Raw genomic sequence first — 24,329 nt, forward strand, 5'->3', positions numbered from 1 at the left:
TTTTTTATTTAATAAAACCCATTAACTTGCAATAATATGTACAAACATAAACTTATAATAACCTACGGGACACACAACATACAAATTTACACTCAGAAAAAACACATACTTCAAATGAGGAAAATATTCCATGCAAAAAATGTTCCTGCAATTGAAGAAATTATTTATGGAATGTGTAGAGAATGTCTGCATATTTGTGTGTTAAACTTACACTTTCAGGAGAAACTTTTCCTCAAGTGCAGTGTGCCCTCATAAAAATATTTCTTGCTGATGACAAAACTTATGTGAAAGCATGGTTCAATTATTAAAGGTTACCCATATAGCCCAAGACCACCTTGTGCTTTTCACATTCCAAACTCCCAAGTCGCTCTCAAAAATGAAAATTGTTATTTCTTTTGAAACTCCTTTCTGAATTACGAACAAAACTTTAAAATTGTACCGAAAGTTTTACATTTCAGGAAAAATTGTTAATTGGGTACACTTTTTTAGTTTTGGTAGATATAGCTGCATATCTCTCTAGTTGGCTATGGCGAAAAATCATAATTTTTTTTCTTATTTTAGTAGGTGGTTTCTTCAGTTTTAGGAATTTTTTCTGTGTGTACATTGCTTAGCCGCTTAACTGGTTGCTGTACTTTGAATATCACTATATCAAATGTGGAATCACTAAGAGAAGGTCATACGGGTGTATTTTCTAGGGTTAGAGCCAAGTAACATTTTTACCTTTTTGTGCAAAAGTGGGAGTAGAAAATATATTTATTTCATCCGTAAACCAATACAGAAATTAAATTTTCCAGCTTAATACTGCTACCAAGGCCCGTGATTTAAATACGAGTTTAAACTACATTTAACTGGTGTCATATGTAGGGTGTAAAACATAATCCCGAAATACATAATCAATCCCGATCAATCATAATACCGACATAATCAAATGCCGACACGAAACCACGACGAAATATCAACATTATTTAAAAAACTTTGTTTTTTGTTTTTTTTAATCAGTTGATAATAAAGTTGAGTTTGTTCAATGCAACCGTTAACAACATGAACGTTACAATTTGGCACAATACCGAAAGTACCCAAAAACTCAATATCTACAATTGAACAGAATCAGAGTCAACCAGTAATGACGTTAAAGCCAAATTACACAAACAATTTATCAATACGCAATTGATAAGTTATTGTTTATTTTAAAAATTTTATTTCTTAACAGGTTTTCCTCAATAAAAAGATTTTTTTGATTTATTTCATTGACACGTTGATTTGCTATTCGTTTTAATGGACACAATTTTCATTTGTAAGAAAATATAAAAAAACAAGTAAGAACGAAACTGTCTTCGGCTGTGCCTTACATGAGTGAAGCTGAGCAATATCCTGGGGCCTTATTCTGTAACTCAATTCGAATGAAAATGCAATTCGAAAGCTGTCAAATTACATACATTTTATTTCAAATGCGTTACATAATATCAAGGACCTTGATCGAGTTTGATAATATCTGAACAATCGGTTGTATGGAATATACATATTTAATTTATACAATCGATCAGACAACAATATATGCCTATACAAAGGAATCAGATAAAATTTGAAGCCTCTACGTGCTTCAATGAAGTAAAAATTAAGAAAACCCCCATATGTGAACTACCGCTTGTGTGGAATATATTTATATATACACACATAGATATTAAGATATAGATCTGGACGGTTGTTTTTTTAAATAAACATTTATATTGCGATATACGGAAGCATCTGGTGAAATTTCATGTTTAAAGCTGTTAAAATAAGGTAGCGATGATAGAAACCCTCTTATCTGAAATGGTTTCGACAAAGGTCTAATCGTACATCAAACTATGTCAGCTCACCAAATTTCATCAAGTTAGCTCAAAAATTGATGGAATAGGTTGCGTTCAAACAGACAGAAAGACGGGCATGAATTAATCAACTTAAATAGCTCCTGATCATTTCAGCTGATCATTCTCCCTTAAGGACTTATAATGTTGAGATTCAGACCATACTTAATATACCTTCTCATATTAGTGACAGGTATAAAAATTACGAGAAAGAACTTAAAATTAAGCAATTCTACACTATATAGAAATGAACACTAAGGACTTATTCAGTCTATCTGAGGTCCTCATGGAGCGGCCAGTTCAACCTAACACTATATAGAAAGTAGGTATTTAATTCGATATTAAAATTACATATGTATAAGATTCAGCGATTTAAATTTGTTGGCTAAATATATTGGATCCGGAATATGCAATTATTTGTTCAAATATGTATCTCCAACCGATGTCTAGCTAATCTAAGCCATTCACAATTTTCTCATTTCGTTTGATAGCAAAATCGAAAACAGTTCTACCCCTTACAGTATTAGTCAAAGTTTGCATTTGTGACATTCAACACAGCTCTTGTATAAACGATCTAGCGCTCAGGTGCCCATATCACAAAACATACAAAGTAAATTTCTTTTGAAACAGTTATTGCCTGTAGAGTTCATAAGGTCCAGAATCATAACCGGCAAGCTTTTCTGCGCTACTTTGAACTAATATACATACATACATACTTATATATGTATGTAGAAAGAAACGAATGTGAAGGTGTATTTTTGGGTACGAATAATGTAAACATACACAGTAGGAAAGTCATGCTTCATGTTCATCGACGCGTCGTCACACATTCAATCACTCATTGCTACAAATGAAAGCTGCGAGCACAACTGTTTACACCATACGCACATGCCCTACATTCATTCATCGTTAAACTGCATACAAACATTAATGGGTAATTAATTAACATTTTAACAATAATCAAATTATTTCATTTTTACATTCAATTAAAAGTATCTCGGTTATCATACAAAAATATCGAAAAACAAAATTTTATTTTCCTTTTGTTGCAACTAATTTAGTTTCTTTAATTGTTATTTATTTAATAAGAAATTAAATTGAAATTTTGATTTGCATAATTATAATTTGTTTTTGTTTTCTTTTCGTTTTTTATGTTTGTCTTTTCTATTTCATCATTTACCACCAACAAAAATAATAGACATATACCCGATTCTTGGTAGTTTATTGGGCGTTGATACAAGCGGCAATTTATCTGGAACAAATTTACCGAGCACATCATCTGTGGCTAATTATCGCAATGCGCATGATGCTGCCACCACAATTTCCAATCGAATTGGGCCCCCAGCAAATGATTTATATTCATATCTCAATAATAACAATAGCGGCGCGGCGGCATTACTTCAACGCGAGCGTTTTATGCAGTGTAAACATTGTAATCGGTATTATAAAACTTATCAAAAATTGCAGGAGCATGTGCGAAAATATTGCCTTAAGGAGAAGAAATACAGATGCATATCGTGCGAATATCGATCGCGTCGCAAGGATCATGTTCTTCGACATGCCAAACGTAAACACTGTGAACTCTATGCAACATTACGCGATAATGAAGAAAGTCTTTATGAGATACGTAATGAGGATGAAGGTGGCGACGATCAATCTAGACATGAAGATCATACAGTCGAATATGATGGTACTTACAGTGGTGATGTGGATGGTGATGATATTGATGACATTCCTGTCAATACATTTCTCGAACCTGGTCATTTCAATTTTAATCTTGGAAATAGGGATCTAACAATCACCGCTGTGCCGATACTGCAAGATAGTGAAGATGCTGACTACGATGAAGATGAAGATTAGAAGTAATATAAGAAAATGAAGATGCATACTCATAAAATTCGAGCGTAATATACATATGTACAACAACAGTGATTCAAAACAATTTTTATATATCAAAGTTGTTTTAAACAAAAAATTTAAGTGAGATGCCAATATGGATTTTACCAAATGTCAGCTCGTAAGAATAGGGGGGTAGGTATTCTTATAAGCTGACAATGTTTTGAAAGTTTTTTTCTCTATTTTTCTATATACATATGTATATATGGGATATTCCATCCAATTTCGACCAATTTTGAACCCGACCCCTTTAGAATTGGTTGAAAGTTTGTCTTCTTTTTCTAGCTTACGAAAGACGTTTTTCAGAATTTTTTCAAATATTTTCATCCAACTCAAAAAAAGTTATGAATTTAAAAAAAAAAACACCGTTTTTGTTTTCAAAATGCTATAACTTTTTCAAAAATTGACCGTTTGGGATCTTTTTTTAATTTGTTTTTAAATGTACTTTTCGGAAAAAAACAAAAAAATTTTAAAGTTTTTTTTTTGTAATTTTTCAGTTTTTCGCGATTTTTTGAATTTCGCCATTATTTTTTTTTTCTCATAAAAAACTTCAACCAATTCTGCAATCATCCCCACTAATCGATTATTTTTTTTTATTTAATTGAAAAAAAACTTTAAAAATGTTTTTGTATTTTTTCCGAAAAGTACATTTAAAAACCATTTTTTAAAAAAAAAAGATCCCAAACGGTCAATTTTTGAAAAAGTTATAGCATTTTGAAAACAAAAACGGTGTCCAAAGATAAGTGAACCACCTATATTAAGCTCAGGAATTTTGTGACTCAAATTTTCCTTGACGCTGTTCAGAATTTAACAATTTAGATGGTGTCACATTTGTATATTTAGCACAGGTCATTTTAACACCAAGCTGCAATTCTAGTTAAGAATAAGTTTATTTTTTTATTTACTAATTCCCAAGTGTTTTTTTTTTTTTTTTTCAAGATGTGACAAAAGATTTTTCTGTCAGGTTTACGAATATTTGTAAATTTTTTTTAAAAATCGTCTTTCTATATAAAGAATTGCAATTATGAACAATATTGAAAATATTTGTAAGATAATTATAAAAATATATATGTATATGAACATTTTGAAATAGTTCTAAATTAAAAACTTATATTGTTATAAAAACATTATTACTAAATTAATCCCTTTTACAATACACAAAGTGTATAAATTTCTTCTTGGTATAAAACTGGTTACAAGTGATTTGGCTAATTGGATAGTTTAAACAATTCCTGGCATTTTTTCACCTCTTGCAAGGAATTCACAAAGACGTCTGGCAAAATCTATGGCATTCCTGTCTCAATTGCTTTAAGTTTTTTTAATGTTTTTATGTTAAATTTCCTTTTAATTTTATTTAATTAATAAATCTCAACAAATCTTGCCATTTATGAATAAATATCATTTATCTCTTAATATTTACTAATGTACTATGTCCGTAAATATACTTTTACTACACTAAATGATTACAAATATGTATATACAAACATACATATGTAAGTAACCTAAACACTAAACCATTTGTTTCGCCTTTTTGACAAAATTAACCAAAAATCTTCTAGAAGAACCAATACAATAACAAAATACACGTAGAAAAGCTTCACCGAAATCGGCACTGATTTATTTTTCATTTGAGGAGTTTAGTTGAGGAGATTGATACGATTTCTTTACGTTGCGTTTGTCGAAAGACGCTGTTTGCAAACAAATACTTTTGTTGCTGGAACTCGTTACTTGATGAAGTGACTTTTTTGCATTTTATTAATGTTTACTTAAATATGCTCGGCCTTAGATCGCTTCGGAGGTTATCGCGCCTTACATTTATTTATTTATTCAAATATTATAAATTTTTTTTTTTTTATTGATAAACTCATGTTTAATTTTTAAATTTTTAGTGAATAAAAAAATAGTTTAGAAAATTATTTAAACGAACTGTCAGATAGTTGCATAAATAGAGTTGCCGTGAGTAAATGGAATGGGCAACACCAAAAGAGAAATTGCCGATAATCAGCAACAAAAATTTTCGTTTGTACACTCGGGCAAACGAAATCATTATTAAAAAAACAGATAACAAACTTTAATTGGCATTATTCAATTACTTTTAATTCAATTTTATTTTTTCGAGAAACACATTTTTTTACCATTTTCTCATAGCAAAATAATAAAAAAAAAATTATAAGTAAAATCGAAAGGCTTTCCAATATTTCGAAACTAACCCCTAAATTATTTAGGCTCAACAAATTATTGCCATCGTGGCGGTTCTAAATTATTCGCTATTCGTTTGGAACTGTTTGATAAACTGAATTTTTATTTTCGTAACAATTTCTTATTCTTGAAATGTACAAATATAATCGGTTGTAGTACCAACTGAATGAGTTGGTTCGCTTTCAAAATTGTATATAAAATTTGACTTAGCTCGGCATTTAGTTGAAGGCCGCATATTAAAAATACTTTTTTGTTCTGCTATAAAATTTTACTGAAAAAATATAGTGGCTTTTACTACGGAGAGGCCGGATATTGATTTGTGTAGAAGTTTGGATTATTTTATGAGGCTTCTAATGTTTTTACCACATATTTGAAGCATCCACACCTCCCATACGGAGATTAAAACAGCCATTCAAGAAACAAAAGCACGCACATAAACAAAAATTTTATATTTAAAGTTAGCTCTTTTTATATCTAAACGCACGATGTAAGTACATATGTATGTATGTATTTATTTATTTGTTAAACGTTGCTTTAAAAATGTGAGCCTCATAGTTATTTTTATATTGATTAATATTTTTAGGTATGGGTTGATATAAAAAAAAATTTAAGAATTATAATATAATAATTTAATTTAAGTGATTTTCATGTAGATATATTATATTATATTATTATATTAGATATGTTGAATAATAGACAAAAATCATAAAGCAAGCAAAGGCCACAATTTTGTTTTTTTAAGTTAACCAAGAAATATGATAACAAAATTGTATCTTTTGCAAAAAATTTCGTGGCGTTAATTTGAAGTTATATCTAAATTTTCGGTTTGAAAATTTTTTCTTTGGAAAAACGCTTTATATTGATTGCGTTTTCCCATTACTCACAGCATCAAAAAATGCAGGGTTAAATTCTAGCCAACTTTAACTGTAGTTTAAACTCGCACTGCACTGAAAAATCAAGTCTTAAGGCATTATTTTTTTTACCTGTATTTAATACAGATATAGTCCCGCCAATTTGTAGAAAAAAACTAAAAGGAGCACGACGCAAATTGGAAGAGAAGCTCGGCCTTAAATCTCTGCGCCTTGCATATATTTATTTATAGGGTAATGCACGACTTTGAGAAATTTGTGTTTGAGCAAAATAAGAGATCAATATTAGTGATATTCTGCGAAATAAAAATGTGCGTATATAAATAAGCACATATCATGGCTTGGCAAAACTTTGGTCCAATGCTCGTCAGGTATGGCTTTAGCAGTCTTCATTTCTCATGAAAAATAAGACGAACTCAGAGCATAAACCGTTTAGTGATCATTTTTTGAACGTGTCGTTGTACATTCTACATTGAGTTTTTGTTCAGAAATCTTCTACGCTAAAATCACTCGGGGGGTTTTGATCTGTGCCAAGTGTTGTTTATGAATATAATTTTTGGTTTATATTATAAGGAAGTGTGAGGAGTAATTTAAGAAGTATTTTCCCGAAAATTCAAAATATTATTTTATTTTGCAAATGGCGCAACACAGCGAAATATGATGCAACATATCAAATATCAGTTGTGTTTTCTCAATCCGCCCAATGTGCCTCAAACACAAGAAAAATTGTACTGATCTTTCAACACAGAATTTTTGTCCTAATTAATGATGGTTTTCGAAAACGAAAACCATTGTTGTACGCCGTTTTTTACTTTTTTCTGAAATATCAATAACAATAAAATGGCTTGAATAAATTCCTTTTGCTCTAAATAAAATAAGCGCTGAGGGAAATGTATAGCTGAGTCATCCACAACTATGGATACTATATTAAATAAAGAACTGATTATAGTGTCCCATCATATACGAATGATAAAAGTAATATTTGAGTGATATTCATATCTAGTGTTCGTAAAAAATACATTTGGTGTGGATAAATACGTTCGTATGGATCGAAGTGTAGTGCGAAATCTACTCCTCTTTTTTATAAGCACATTGTTATCATGTCCATAGATTATGCGCTGACGAAATAATATTTTTGTATTAATATGGATCACTCGTACAGAGATGCTTGTGGTATACGTATGTATGTATAAATAAAGGTTTATCAAAATGAAATTGATGATGAGGTGCGAACGGATATTTTATAGTTATGTCGGTATCAACAGTTAAGTTGGCGCATATCTAAGGAATTTTTCTCAGTTGTTTATTACAGACAAAGTGACAGTGTTTTGACTGTACTTCTAAATCTCTCAAACCCGCACTTCAGCACTATACTATAACAAACATCTTGTTGTTTTATGACTATTTTCTATCTGCGTTGCCAGTTCGAAAACGGCCTATCTCAGAATATTTTCTCAAAAGGCCCTCATAATTCGGTTGAAGAAGGCCCTTTTTAGAACTAGGGCGTTTTTGAAAAGTCTTCTGAGATACGAAATTGTCGAAACGGCAGCCGAGGTGTGGTGATATTCCACTCAACAGTCGGTTACCCATTTGTCTTCTGCTTCATATAGCATTCATATTTACCATACCCAGCATAATTATTATGTTTCCTCGTACGATAATATGAACATTAGGGCAATTCTCTTTGTCTAGGAAGCGTAGTAAACGTAGAAAATATTCTACGCTTTCTAGACTAAATATACAATACTCAGAGAACGCACCACTTCCACAAGAAATATCTTTTCGATTTGATCCTCCATTTAGCGCAGAAAGATAAATTTAAAGAAATGAATATTTTATGGATTAAAATACTAACAAAACTTAAATTAAAAATACAATTTCATCATTCTTGTGTTATTTATAATTTTTTTATTCAAATATATGTACATGGGTTTGAGTATAGAAAAAGTATGTAGAAACCGTAGAAAATTTTTCACAGGTGTGTTTTGTTGTTGCATGTAGAAAACTTCTGACAGTAAAATGGAAAATTTTCGACGTTTTCTATGGATTCTAGATAGAGAGAATATCTCTATGGGAAAATGGTTAGGAATAGGGTTTTGTATTATTTTATTGTTCGCATATAGCAACGAATGGCACTAAAGTATGTATTTTTAAAACAATTTTTATTTTATTACTTTAAATTTTTTATTTATTATTATTTTTTTTTTTTCAGTTCAACGTAAACTCATATCGATTGTACTAAATAATGATCCGTAAGAGTAAACTAAACTTTAACAAACTATTAATTAGTATATTCTGTGACTATAATTTTAGGTACTTCAGATGGCTATTGGACAATATTGGAGACTGTACCTTATTCGTTGCAAAATAATACAACGAATGCGGCTGGAACTATCTCTAATATAGCAAATGCAACACAACTTACGACTCATCAACACCAATCAATTCAACAATCAGATCGAGGAAACTCAAATGAAACCAATTTGATAGCATCGGCGACTGTAGTAGTGGAAATTCCATCTGAATCAATGGGGAATGATATTAAATACACAATACCGGAATCCGAACATCATCAACTTATTCATGCCACACGGGATGGTTCGATTGCAACTGGTGGACCAAAGCAAAGGATTCATATTGTTAAGGATGTGCGATTAAATTCGACCGTGGCTCTCTCCCAACAAACAACTATACCAACAACAACAAACGTTGAACAATCTAACCGCCAACATACAACACAAGCACAATTACAACAACAATTTACGATAAATAATTGTTTGGGTAGTGGTGTAGTTGTACAACATCATCGCCCACAAAGACAACAAACAACACAACCACAACGCGAATTTATTAAAATTGAAGCAATTCCAGAGAAAATAATGTTACGTAATGTTATACAATATGACTCAGTTGCGGTAAATTCATCATCGGGAGATGTAATAACAACAACAGACACAGTCATCAACGCTATGGTGGAAAATGACAAACGACAACAACAACACCTACGGCTACAAAATCAACAGCAACAACAACAGGAAGTATTAAACACGTCACAATCATTAGAACTACTTGATAAAGCCACAATTGAAGCTGTAAATGAATCTGTATTGAACGCATTTAATAATCAACAAGAACACGAACAAAACGAAGCACCAAAGCAACAATCCGAAGAGGAACATGAAAAACTTTCATCAATAATGAACTATCCAACAAAGATTCTAATGTCATCAACAACAGAACCAGGCTTACAACTTCAATATGTTTGTAATTTATGTGGAAAATCATATAAAATAAAAGGCTCGTTAAAACGTCACAAACGATATGAATGTGGGGTAGCCCCGACTGTGGCATGCCACTTTTGCCCCCACAAATGCAAATATAAATCTGATTTACGTAAACATGTCTCACAAAAGCATGCAGGACAAAATAGTGAGGAGCTTTTAATAAGCCATTGATTGGCCGTTTAATAACTGTTTAATTAAATAAATAAATGTAAGGCGCGATAACCTCCGAAGAGATCGAAGGCCGAGCTTCTCTTCAAATTTACGTCGTGCTCCTCTTGATTTTCCCTACAAATTGGCCGGACGGGACCTGCATGTTTTATGCCTAATCCGAACGGCATTTGCAAGGCAGATGAGTTTTCACTGAGAGCTTTTCATGGCAGAAATACACCCGGAGCGCTTGCCAAACACTGCCGAGAGTCGACCCGCTTAGACAAATTTTCTTCTAATTGAAAAACTGTATTTCTAAAATTTTGATGTTGCTTTGCCCGGGGTGTCAACCCAGGGCATACGGTGTGGTAGGCGGAGCACGCTACCATCACACCACGGTGTTTAATTACTAAATATATATACAAACATTGTGCAAATAACTTAACGGTACGATATTTTACTCCATGGGGAAGTTGAAACTAACCAAAGAAAACGATTTTTATTTAATCATATGTAAATTTCAGTTCAATATTTTTTCTTCTTATTTTAAATAAATATAATAAATATTTAAAAGCTGTTAGACATAAGATATAAAATATATTTAGCACTGCCCCCAATATCCACACATTGTACATAGGGCATAGATAAGGCGCTAGATCCATAGCACAGGCCCACAGAAAAAAATTGGTTGTTCCATGGGATAGAACGGGATTAAGGGAGTGCTGAACACGAGTTCGTAAAAACTTCTTATTATTTTTCTGTCAGCAATTCTGCTGTAAGTTCAGCAGCAATCACGAAAATAACATTGGCATTTTTTATTAAAATTCGTCACTTAAATTCTTCTTTTTTATGTGAACCAATCTGAAAAAGTTCTGCGAAAAAATTGTATGTAAACTTCGAGTATTTCTTTTTAAGTATTCTGAATTTTTTTTAGTATGCAGTTTTGTAGCGCAATGAATTTTAGTCTAACAACGTACAAGTTATAAGCCTCTCAAAATCCCTTAAGATTTATTCTTATGTTACTTGTTAGATTTTCCGTACCAATAGACCTACATACATACATATAGCTGGTACTTTGTCAAAAATTGAAAAAGTTCAAAATTTCAGTAAAATTACTTTGAATTTTTAGAAATTTTTCAAAAAAATTTTGCGATTGGATTGGATTATTTTAGTTACAAAAGTCATGGGTTTTTCCCAAATTAAAAAAAAAAAATTAATTTGAAAAAAACTGTCACTGCTATTTCCATGTTCGCTGATGTACATATATACGCCAACATAGTTGGAATTACTTCGCGTGGAGCTAGAGTCTTGAAACTTGGCTCATGCTTCAGAGCTCGATGGCAATGCAACATGTGTGAGAAAACTTTCGCTAGGAGGCGTACGCTCAAATTCCCATTGCTTCTTTGACAATTTTTCCCCGAAATGTATTTTAAATTTTATTCCATACAAAGAGAGCATAAATATGTTTTTCATATGGAAACTCTTCGAGCTTTAGTAATCCGGTGGTCTGCATGAGTTGAAAATTTCAGATTTTTAAATTTTAGGGAATAAATCTAGTTGTGCGATATGAAGGTTTAATTTATTTTCATAATTCATAACTGCTTTAAAATTGTAATTTCTAGCTTCATATGGCTCTGGCAGTCAGTGCTTTACACAGTATAATAATATTACACGTTGTTTTCCTTATTAAGATGATGTTGAGATACGACCTTTTTAACGTAACAATCAAGTTACATCTTTTTCTAGCAAATCTTCCAAGTTACAACTTTTCTCTAGTGATAGGCCAAAATGGAAGTGCGGGTGCCAAAAAATAAATATATACATGACATGGTATAAAGTACATATAAATAAAAAACCGATATGTTCTAAATACAATATAAACAAATTAATAGTTCCCTTTTTTTGTAGAAATAGTCTTTCCTCTTCTATGCCCAATTCAAGATCTAATTTCATATAAATATGTTTTAACTTAATCCCACCTGGTAACATTATTACTAGCTAGTTGGAATAGTGAGGAAAGAATTAAATTTTTTTTATATAAAAAGGAAAACTATTTGAGGAATAAATAAAACAAAATCAAGCTAAAGGGTAATTTCGTCCCGTTTATTCGTTAACCATGTAACTTTTTGAGAAAATCGGTTTTTTATGTAAAAACATTCATAAGATCACGTTTACACATGCAGTAATCTTCAATAAATCCTCAATAGATAATCTTTGCGTTTACATATGTTCCATCATTAGGTACTTGATTATTATCTGTCAAATTTTCACGTGTCTCTTTTATTTCTTGATTCAAATTTGGGATTATACTCTAGAGGTGGTATTTTTTCTATGAAAAAAAAAATCGGCTTATCTAAAATTTGTTCATAATTACCGATTATCGAAGGGAAAAATGTATATGTCAAATATAGTTATTTAATTAACGATTAGGAGTTAAGTATGAAAATGAAGATGATCTCGTTATATATAAACTAGTTCTAAGGCATTGATAAAGACGATAATCAGTTTGTCAATATAAATTACCTTCATGGTTTTAAGTTCCTGCATATACCATGTATCTAATTTTATTTTTTTAGTTAGTTTTCTACGCTTTCCCGTAAATTTTTCAATTGTATGTAAGTGGTTAACGACTAACGACTACACGGGACGGTTTGTGGTTCTTGCTTTATGTATAAAATGTAATGCAAGTGGTAAAGTTTGTTACGACACACACAAATTACTTTCGTATAACATGGATGTAGAAAACTTGATTCGTTCTAAATGTAAATAATAAAAATAACAAAATAACGTAAAAGAGCCGATCACTCTTATTTTCAAATCATCCTATAAATGTGGCCCCTTTGCATCCAACTAATCAATTGGGAATCAATTCGATTATATCATTTATTATGATCTGAAATTAAAAATATATTGCTTTGTGATGTTCTCATAATTGGCTTATGGCAAACGAATAATATTTTATATATACATATATGTATATATTGAGACTACTTAAAAAGTAATATTATTTATGTATTTATAAAAGTGAAATTAATTTGCATTACTAGTCAAGGAATATTGTAAGAAATAAAAAATGATTGTAAAAAAAATATGCAACTTTCTATTTAACGAAAAACTGTTATTGTTGTTGTATTGAAAACTGTGTACTGGAAAAGTATTTTTTTATATTCATTTCTAATTTTTATTTCTTTTTTTTAGGTCTCAGTACACAATTAATTGTCAACAAATTTTCCTGATTCGATCGAGCCAGTTAATGGGAAATGATAAATGCATTATGTACATATGTATGTGTATGTGTATATATACTTATTGTATTAGGCATCACATACCTTTAGTAATAAATTATTTGATACTACTTATACATACAAAAGTGGTTAATTTTGTATACATATTTATAACATAACTTTTAGAACCCCGTCACATAAGCAGCCATGGAATCGTAACATACGATCACGGATCGAAAACGGTTTTCACACAAGCGATAAAAATGAAGCTATCCAACTATTTAAAAAAATAATAACATATTATGGATTTAGTGAGAAAGCGTTGTCCCTAGTCCACATATTTCATTAAACCAATGCACCATTTCGGAGCTATAGTGATTAAAAAACGGCATTCTATCACGGATCGTATGTAACGATTCGGCCCAGCTTTTCATACATATACATAGATGCATTTAACACAATCTTATGCATGATGAGTAGCCAGATTCCAACTTTTGTTACATGCAAAGCATAAGAAGAAGAATTCAACTTTTGCTTTGGCTAAGGGTGCTTTCACACTTTGCAAGTGAAATTATTTTTCCCACTTTGTGGTAATTTTCTAACGTTTTTCACAGGTTAAAACTGCAATTTAACAAATAAATAGAGCACAAAATAAGTCAACAAAGTATTTTTCTTGTATAGTGAAAATGTTTATAACATACGACATTAAGATACGAAAGCCACACAGTCAGGGCTGTCATGGAATCCAAGTCGGTTTTTCATTTTGTCGGAATTACAAACCAATATTGATTTAAATTGGTGTCTTAAACTGTATTGGTTTTGCTCTTTTCGAATGTAAATAAAAGCGATGTTCGAATCAGCTGTTTTGCAGTGTTATCGGTGCAGCGGTAGTTTTGATGTAAATTTTTTTTGGCAAAATTTCATAAAATAATTGTTTTGTGCATCTAAACAGAAATAAAAAATGTCATCAGCAGTTGTAGCATTTATGTTATTGGAAGAAGAAAGTTGCGAGAAAGTCAAAAGGAAAATTTTGAAAGATCGCAGCAATCCATTTGAGTTACCAGAGACAGAGTAATAAAAAATATTTCGTAATGTGGGTTTCTATATATTTATAGTGTATTTGCAGTTACATTGCATACTATCGCATCAACAAAGAGGCTTTCCGAATGGAATTGGACACCATTGAAGGACGCTTAACTGGCTCGAAAGTTCTGCCAGTGCTGCAACTAGCAGCTACATTACGACTTTTAGCTGAAGGATCCTATCAAAGATTAGTTGGCAAGGATTCTAGCATGAGTGCAGGTAGGATCATGATAACGATTTTAGATGATGTGCTTCGTGAAGCCCTTCGCAATATCTGGATGTTTCTCCGTAAATTCAATCAAAATACTGTTTTGCATGGAAGTTTTATGCTTTCCCCTATTAAGAATGAAATATATGTAAATTTACATTATTTTTATAAAATAAACCTTTATTTACTTACATTTTTAGAAAATATTCAACTGCAAGAGAAAAACAACCATGAAAAAATTAAATCCAACGGCATTTAACTGATTGGTTTGTTTTCGATAGCAAAATCGATATTATCGGATTCTGTGACACCTAAAACCGACACTAATTCCAATTCGAACATTAAACCGATAACATTGGATTTCATGACACCATAGTAATTTTTTTGTCGTTTTTAAATCCGATTCCGACAACAATTGGATTCTATCACAGCCCTGAGTATTTAGAAACTATTTCGATAGGAATAGAAATAACTAAAGCGATAAGATGAAAAGTGGGAAGATAGTATTTTTGTTTCGCGAAGTTAACTATGTAATTCGATAGGATATTTTCGGAAGTTGAAATTGGGAAAGAAGATTCATAATGATGTTTGAAAAATTTTTGAAAAAAATGGTCAGGCTACCACTTCTAAGGCCAAAGCTGAGTAACCTCGAACCGCCACTGGGAAATCAGGTATTACAAAAATGGGCCTGAATTCTTGCTCCAAAAACAAGACTGCGATGTATGTTCTTGCAAGATAATAGAGTTGAGAAAACTTGCTCAGCTTTTTAACGTTTACAAAAAAATCTTTGTTTGGGTATGCACCATAACAACGTCTTAAGGAAATGAAAAACATTTCATTCAAAAAATAGTTCTCAAAAATTATTAAAATAAAGGAAATTTCAAAACTTTACAGTTATTTAGCGCTTTATTACCTGATTGGAGGGAAAAAATCCTGTTGAAGTTTTTTGTGAAATGTTCTTATATCGCCTTATTAACTACAGAACGTATCGTATTAGTTATATCTTGGCGAAAGACGAGAAAATTATCACACTATGAGGTATTTTTGTACATGCAACACAAAATACATTTATGAAAAATCGTTTACGGCTTTTACATTTCCTATACCCAAATACCCATGTAATTTGAATGTTAGGCGAATTCAGTACCAGGTGTTGTTATCCCAACACAAGGCGAATCTATACCAGGTGGTGACAAAGCAAATTCAAGCAATTCGCCGTGCAGAAGAATGTCAAGTCAAAGAAAATTGACTTCGATTAACTGACACATTGTTGTACAAGGGCGTTGTATGGAAAATTATCAAGAAGAAGTAATCAGCTGTTGCGATAACAACACCTGGAACTGAATTCGCCTTGTCCCAACAGCTGATTGCCTCTTTTTGATTATTTTCCATACAATGCCTTGTACAACAATGTGTCAGTTAATCGAAGTCAATGCAAATTTTCTTTTGACTTGACATTCTTCTGCACGGCCAATTGTTTAGATTCGCTTTGTTTTTAATCGATAATTTATAAATTTGACAAGAATATTGAAAATGAATGTGAAAAAGCATTGCCTGTGCGCGGCAGATTTTCAATTTTTTTAAGGCATTTAATATTTTACTTTTGGCAATGAATGCAGGGTCAGATTAAAGATAGTGCATTCTCTAGCGTTGTAAACGTAGAACATTTTCTGCGCCAATTATATTTCGGTTTACACGGATGGTACAGATCTAACCGCATCATCAGTTAAAGGCTAACAAGGCTGCTATGTCCACTTTTTGCTCAAAATAACTGTTTGTTACTTACAAAAATGGGGTAAATCATATACATTCATACATGAATGGCAGATGAAGAAATTACTAAAAATAAAATTTGTTAGCTTCGAAAAATTTGTCAAAAACTGAGAGATTTCATTCGTTGAGTATTTCTGGCAACTGAAAATTTGGTTTGCAAGGAGTTGGCAGCAATAATTGTACATTCCAAAGCAAGTAAATTTGTTCATTTTTTTTATGGGTACCCATAGACAGTAAGCTGTCATGGAAGCTCAACGTGGAGGAGAGGGTCAAAAAGGCCTCAACGGCACTCTATGCATGTAAAAGAATGCTGGGGTGTACGTGGGGCTTATCGCCCTCTTTTTCTCATTGGGTTTTTACAGCGATGGTAAGCCCTATTCTATACTATGGAGTTCTTGTTTGGTGGAAAGCCATACAAAAACAACATACCTCAAAAAATACCCTCTCTATGCAGACTATAGATGCTTAGCATTACGGGAGCCCTGAAAACAACCCCGACGGCTGCACTGTATGCCATTCTGCACATTCCACCTGTAGACATGGTAGCAAAGAACATAGCATTAACAACCGCAATCAGTCTCGGTGCCTCGGGGCAGCTTGCCAGGCTAAGACTCCAGCTATTAGGAGTGATACAGCTGCCAGATCTAGAAGCAACAAGTGGCTTAAGTCCTAGGAAGCCTCTAGTATTTGCCAAGAGGACGGAGTTATTTTATAACATAGGTCCTTCTTTTTGATAGGGTTTTTCAGTTTGGCCGTTAAAACAAACTTCTGGTAACACTACGGACTCAATCAGTCTATGTGAGGTCCCCTTGAGCGGCCAGTTCAAAACCTAACCTAACCATTTACATTTGTATGGATGTATATAAATCGGCAATTCATACATATTAAAATAGTACATACATATAAATAAAAAATCAAGTTCGCTTCCTAAGTCTAACGTTTGGAAATACAATAGTTTAAAGACTTGTTTATAAGTATGTGTCAGTGTAAATTTAAACAAAACGCATACCGTCGGCTCATCTTCATTACCCTTCATCATCAACTTTAATGAAAACAAGTTTTTGATGCTAAAATGTTCTCTGACTAACAATTCATATATGGCATTAATTCCAGCTTTAAAACTTAGCTCAAATGGTTTAAATTCTCATTTCTATATCAGCAATGACATTTTGTTTTTTTTTTCAAAAGCAAAACCCCCCTGACAGAATATTTTTTTTTACCCAGCTACACTTATTCATAGGTCCCAGAAAGCATTTTTTGAAAATTTTGATCAAAAAATAGTCAAATATCATACTCCAGATAATTAAAACCATTCAAATTTAAAAGTTTTTTCTGTTCGAAAATTAATCTATCGTCGGAGAAAAATTTTATGAAATCATGCAAAGTTCTGAGCTGCTTGACCCACAGGTAAATTACAATTAGATCTTTCCCATCATACGAGAACTTCTGCACACGACTTCAACATCCAGCATCAGTTATAATGCAATTCTTAAGTTAATTGCAAAACTCGCAAGGAAACAAATTTTTATTGTTTCGCACTATTTATTGATCATAATTTAATTTGTTTACCATATCTCATGAGGGATGTTGAAGTAGTGTACAGAAGTTCTCGTATGTCGGACAAGTTCCCTATTGTTACTTACCTGTTCAATCAGCTCTCATTCCGCCTATGTGTTCTCTGGATGACTTGGGCCGGGTAAGGGAATTTCGAGCAGCGGTTTGCCATATGCACCAATTTCATAAAAACCCAACAGACATTTCTGTAAATGTTTTTAAAAGTAGTTTAAAGTAAACTTGCTTTGTAAAACGATATAAATGCGTTTTCAGTATTAAATATTTTTTAACTTCTTTCAGAAAACTTTATAAGCGTTGGAGGCAAAAGTTTATAAATAATTGAATTCCGAAAGCAAATTGTAAATGTTTACAAAAAACACTTAAAAACTATTTGCGAATGTATTTTAACTTGAACATTTTCAAATTATTTTCAAAACAGTTTGTACATGTAAGAGTATAGCTGTATTAAACATCTCCTTGCATTGTCCAAGAACTCGTTAGCATTGCAGCTATACTTCCTTTAATGAATGTATGAAATTAGGAATTTATGTTTGTATATAAATACATATGTATATTATTGTGTGTACATATATAATATTGAAAGTATTAATTGAAATGAAAACTATCGTTTACAAAAAGCCTAAGAAAACTATTTATAAAAAGTTTTTTACTTAAAATGTTTTATGTGTTTACATTTATGTATAAGCTTTTCAGCAACGAGCCGTTTCGATTATTTCACGCTTATTTGTAAACAATTTGTAAACAAAAAAATTACGTTTTTAACGTTTTTTAAGCTTAGTGTTTATTTCAGAATACTTTTTATAAATTAGCATTGCGTTTACTTGGCTTGTTGGGAAACATTGGATACATTAACATTATAGTGAACAATAGGAAAAAACATTTTTAGTTATGAAAAAAATGTATGTTTATAATTTTTCCAAATTTTGTGATTAATAAAATGAATATACATATTGTAACGAATATTAGCAGCACTAAGGGATACTATCATCTCAAAGCCGATGCTAAGCAGTGACTTGTATGCACATCAATAATTCAATCATTATGTCTGCACATATGTACGTACACGCAGCGGAGAAGCAACGCACAACCACATGCATAAATCTGAGATACTCCCGAAAGTATACAATGGTTGTGCAAGTGTCGCTCCCACATACAAACACATGCAGATATCTTATCTGAGATGCTCCCAAAAGTAGGTAATTATAATTGTGGAAGTGTCGCTCACAAATACACGCGCATATGAGAAGCTATACACATGCATCTGTAGTTATAATTTTATAGCAGTAACTAAGTGAATTCTGGAAGCGCCTAGAAGTATTCGAACGAGAAATCACAGAGCATAAAAGGCAGCAACAGTAGAGGCGCGACAATCAGTTTGATTTAAGGCGCTATCTGGAGAGCAATAGTAGTGTTATTGAGAAGTACTTTAATAAAAGCCATTTTGCATTATTGAATAGTGGAGTTATTTATTCAACAGTTTAGTGATTCGAATGTTAGCAGAAGGTTGCAAATAAGAGGAATTGCACTAAATTCGTTACAATATGTATGTATATGTAGGAAGAAAAATAAAATGTTCATTGTAAAGTTTAAGACGCACAAAGTTGACTATAAGAATATAAACAGTTTTTGATCATCTAAAGCAAACAAATTTGATTATTATTTTTGTTCGCTTTTATGAAAACTTAAAATTTAATCATCAATGATTTTCAGCGTTTGATCCTCGAAAAGAATCATATTTGTTCATACTTTTTGTTCAATTGTATGATAAATCAGTATTTAATTACAAAAACTAATCAAATTATATTGATATGGAGAAATATTCGAAATTTAATCATCCAAACGCTTTGTGGGCGTATAAGCCGTTTTTTTACATGTATGTGTGTACGTCTACACACTTACATTTGCAACTAAAAAAACCCCGTCGACATTTACACATAGAAGTAATGTATGGAGAAATAGTGGAGATACAAACATTTCTATGGCATGAAAACAATCGGAAGGGTTGCCAAACCACTGCCGAGAACGTCCACTTTTAGCACAACTAGTTCCTTAAACATTTTAATGTTTTTTTTCGGGACTTGAACCGAAAACCTTCGGTATATGGTGGCAAGCAAAGCACGACCTTGCCACGGACCCTGCGAAACATAAGTTTCTCAATACACTACAAACCAGTTGCCCGAAAAAATCCCACAGTCACAAATTTACGGTTATTCATGTGTATAGTGAAAAGAAGATTAAGAATAATTTACAACAGGGGGCGACTTCTAATGCGCGTCCATAAATGCAGGGAGAGATGATCTCGACAACAACAATCTAAAGGCGGAATAGAAAAATTTTAACTCTGTCCGCAAATATTCGCATTTGAAGCTGGCAATTCGCATGCGGTTGTTGTAATGTTGTTGTACACAGGAAAAAAATTTGTGTACAAAGAGATTTTGCACGAATTTAATTTTGATCCCACACCATTGGTTGACCGACCAGGGTAATTTTTTATAAGCGCGGCCAAAGGTCGCCAATACCGAAAGATGTTCTGCGCAAAAACACTATGGATGCCGCCCCCGGTTTCAGAGGGACTTAGGGTGGTTTTTCGTTAATATCTCTTTAACGAGTCAAATTTGGTTTTCCACCTTCGGATTATTAATACTGAGGTCAAGAGGCGTCGTTTGACACATCTTCCGATATTTTTCGACGCGTATTTGTAGTCCACCCCTGTTGGAAATTATTACTATTTATATTAAGAGTGAACAAAAGTGAAATTTTTTAACATATATGTATGTATGTAAAAAGGGGATATAAAACAACGCCACCCTTTAAAAGAAAAACATCACATGCCAATTGACAGTTTGTTAACTTCGTTTACGAATGGTCTCAGCTTGTATTGTCTATCTAGATTCTGTTTAGATTTTTCAAGGTTCAGGTTCTAGCCAGACTATGGAACTTTGTAAATGTTAAAATTTTCTTAAATAACACTGCCCTGGTGAGTATTTGTATGCAACGGGTTATTCACATAACTCTGAGATACATTTGGATCCAATAAAATATTTTCATTGTTTGATTAAGCTCATTAGAGCGACAAATGGTTAAACAGCTCTTAATGGCAAGAAACGTATTTGCTGTAGTAAAAAGGGAACCCAACCTCATATGTCCATAGAATATATTTGTTCCAGCTTATTTTTTAATAAAAAACTAATTGGTTGAAAAAAAATATTTTCGATTTTGTCTTCATTTATTTATTATTTACTAATTTATTTATTATTTTTTTAAGATCGCGGGTTCGAATCGAGCCAAGGCCTAGCAAATATAAATGAAAAAAACTGTTTAATTATAATAGAATTAGAAGAAAGAAAACATATAGAAACTGCTAAAGCTCGTTGTATAGATCCATTTCGGGAACTGCTAAATTCCTTCATCGGCAACGTTTAGGCGCCACTGCTATAACCATTCAGTTATCACAGCGGTTGTTTGTTTGCATTTCATTATTTCTACTTCTATCGTGTTTCTTGCGAATAAGATAAAATAATTATTGTTAGGCCTTGAGCTCGATGCGAACCCGCGATCTTACAAGTCAGTAGGCCTATTTTTTCTTTTTATTTTTTTATTTATTTTTTTTTTTTTTAAGATTTCAGCTACTTATGAAATAAGTTAATATTTCTCTTGATTTTCGATCATAATATTAGGTTTATTGGTTAAATTGCCTATTTAGGTTTTAACGGAAATATCTAATTAAACTTTATATCGTGTCCATATTTTTCAGATTCTATTACATTAAATAATGTCCCAGTTCCATTGAGTAAATACAATTTACGACGTCAGATACGTCGAGACTCAACCAATCAAGGTAATACGCATTCAGACAAAGGAAAAGTAATAGCTATCGAAGTTCATGATCAACCACGCTCAAGCACCGACACAATCTGCAGCAGACCTGAACTTGAGGAAAATGTAACAAATACCGATTTGCATATGAGTAATATGAGTGCTTCTGTTACGACAATGTCCTCTGCAATGGAAGAATCTTCAACAAAAATAATTTCAAATAATCCAACTGCAATGATTGCATTACAACAATTGGCATCGATTTCTTCAGTACAATCATTGGAGCGCATAATGCCAACGATTAGAAAAAATTTACTTGTTAATACAGAAAATTTGTATGCAAATCGTCCAGGAAAATTACCAAGACAAAGTTCAAAACGTGTTTCACAATTCGAAACAAATCGATGCCCCCTTTGTTCAAGAGTGTATCGCTCTCAAGCTTTTCTTAATGAGCACATGAGACAAGAGCATTCAGTTTTAATTTAAGTACATACATATATACCTATTCATATTTGTTATATATATCACACATACATACAATAAATACAAATAAATATATATTAACACCTATGTTTTTCGATTACATGCTTATGTAAAGCTTTGATTACGCCTCTCAATTGCAACCTGAAATGTAAGCATTTTTTATTTGAATGCAATTAAAAAGCAGGCATAAGCAGATCTATAAATTCTTTGAATAAATAGTGAATAAATATGTCAATACCAATAGTTATACCCTGATTTGTTAAAATCCCTACTTACATGCATATGTATATGTTTGAAGATGCTTATACATATGGTACAATTATTTATATTGGTTATAATAACCTTATTTATTAAAAATTTACATTTTTGAGCCTACGTACATACATATCTGTGTACATAGGTACGCAACCTACATATGTATGTACGTGAAAACCAAATCCTGCAGAAGTAAATATGAAAATCAAAGGTATTTATAAAAAAAAAAATAGTTTTGTATATTTTTTTTTATGCAACAATTAAATACAATTAATATCTTTTCTAGACATATGTATGTATATATCGACCTATCTTGATAGAAAGAGCGTAAATTAAGAAGAAAAACCGGGCCTTAAACGGTTCTTGTGTTAATTTCTCATGTAAAATGAATTAATTTTTTTAATATCAGCTAAATTGAATGCTAATTTGAATCAAACGTCTGTCAATCAGCTGTTTGAAAATGTAATTTTTTTTAATGTTTTATGAAAAATCAAGAAATAAATATTCATTGTAAATTTTACCAAGTAGCGCAACTTACAGCTGATCGGTGAAAATTCGCACATTCACACGCACAGTTCTCGACTCAGTTTCAAAAAAAAAACTTTAGATTATTTAACTCAAATTTTGAAGTGAGATAATCCTTACGAATTTATGTATATAGAATATATAAGGCGTTTTTGTTGTTATTAAAACAATAGTTTTATTCATATTAAATCTTTTATGATTTTTTTTTAACTTTGAAAAAACTCCGAACACCATTCCTTCATTATATGACATTCGACTGCCTAGTCCACTGCCTTCCACTCTATTCGCAACATAACCTCTACTTAAGCTGCCAAACTATATAGTAAACAATGTAAATATTAATAATCGGAAAGTTAGATTTTCGGAGCGTTTGCAAATCATGATGAGCCAATACTATGAATAAGATTAAATACGATTTATTGCGCATATCTGTTTTACATTTCATCTACCTTTTATACAACACAAATTATCTGTGTGTGAATGGCCAAAATTATACATATATTGAATTTAAAAACTAAATTTTTAACAATTTGTCTGTCTAACTTCTGCAATACATATTTTTTAAAATTAAAAGATGACTTTCACAGGCCAACTTTTTCAATGTCCTGAATAATTTATATATACCAATAGGAAAAAAGATAAACTTTTTCTTTGACCTAACTTAAAATATATAATATACATATACATACATATTTATAAAAACTCATATATGTGTTTGTTTAAATTTTTGCTTTATTTAATTTTTTATTTTTATTTTGCAGGAAATTTAATTAATTTCTCTAAGTGCAAAAAGGAGCTTTGGAAGCTTGCAGTTTTCAGGTGAATACATTCTTATTAGCGAATAACTAACGTCGTTACAGTTTTTTTCTACAAATTTGAGTTTTTGATATTGAATGGAAGTGACCATTGTGAATTCATACAAGTGAAGAATCTTTCTATTCCTCCATTGACATACCTACCTGTCAAATAATTGCTGACAGGGAGAACGGCTGTCGCGAATGGTCTGTTTGTTTTTTGCTCGCAATTACATGCCATGAATTGTCCATATGTGTTTCAAATCAGATTTTCTTTAAAATGTGTATACAGAAAATCAGTCTACATATTAATATTTATTTCTAAAATCCAGTTAATAGATTAAATTTGAG

The 24,329-nt window shown here is 31.7% G+C and overlaps 2 protein-coding genes across 2 annotated transcripts; both read left to right on the forward strand.

The window, feature by feature from the left end:
* Positions 1-3,613: 3,613 nt before the first annotated feature.
* On the forward strand, positions 3,614-13,388 carry LOC137245811 (longitudinals lacking protein, isoforms N/O/W/X/Y-like). Its single transcript, XM_067777018.1, has 3 exons — positions 3,614-3,709; positions 9,024-9,063; positions 9,125-13,388. Exons 2-3 carry the CDS (start codon positions 9,057-9,059, stop codon positions 10,264-10,266), a joined length of 1,149 nt encoding a protein of 382 aa, XP_067633119.1. The 5' UTR covers positions 3,614-3,709; positions 9,024-9,056; the 3' UTR covers positions 10,267-13,388.
* A 52-nt stretch (positions 13,389-13,440) lies between these two features.
* LOC137245813 (uncharacterized) lies at positions 13,441-22,485 on the forward strand. The gene is made up of 2 exons (XM_067777020.1): positions 13,441-13,526; positions 21,860-22,485. The coding sequence occupies exons 1-2, from the start codon at positions 13,496-13,498 to the stop codon at positions 22,405-22,407; spliced, it is 579 nt and encodes a 192-aa protein (XP_067633121.1). The 5' UTR covers positions 13,441-13,495; the 3' UTR covers positions 22,408-22,485.
* The last annotated feature ends 1,844 nt before the right edge of the window (positions 22,486-24,329 follow it).

The sequence above is a fragment of the Eurosta solidaginis genome, chromosome 3 (assembly GCF_040869045.1).
Source record: "Eurosta solidaginis isolate ZX-2024a chromosome 3, ASM4086904v1, whole genome shotgun sequence".
Lineage (NCBI taxonomy): Eukaryota > Metazoa > Arthropoda > Insecta > Diptera > Tephritidae > Eurosta > Eurosta solidaginis.

Coding starts and splice junctions, on each gene's coding strand:
- LOC137245813 (XM_067777020.1), top strand. CDS start 13,496: ATGGGAAATGATAAATGCATTATGTACATAT. Junction 13,527..21,859: donor TAAATGCATTATGTACATAT/GTATGTGTATGT, acceptor CATATTTTTCAG/ATTCTATTACATTAAATAAT.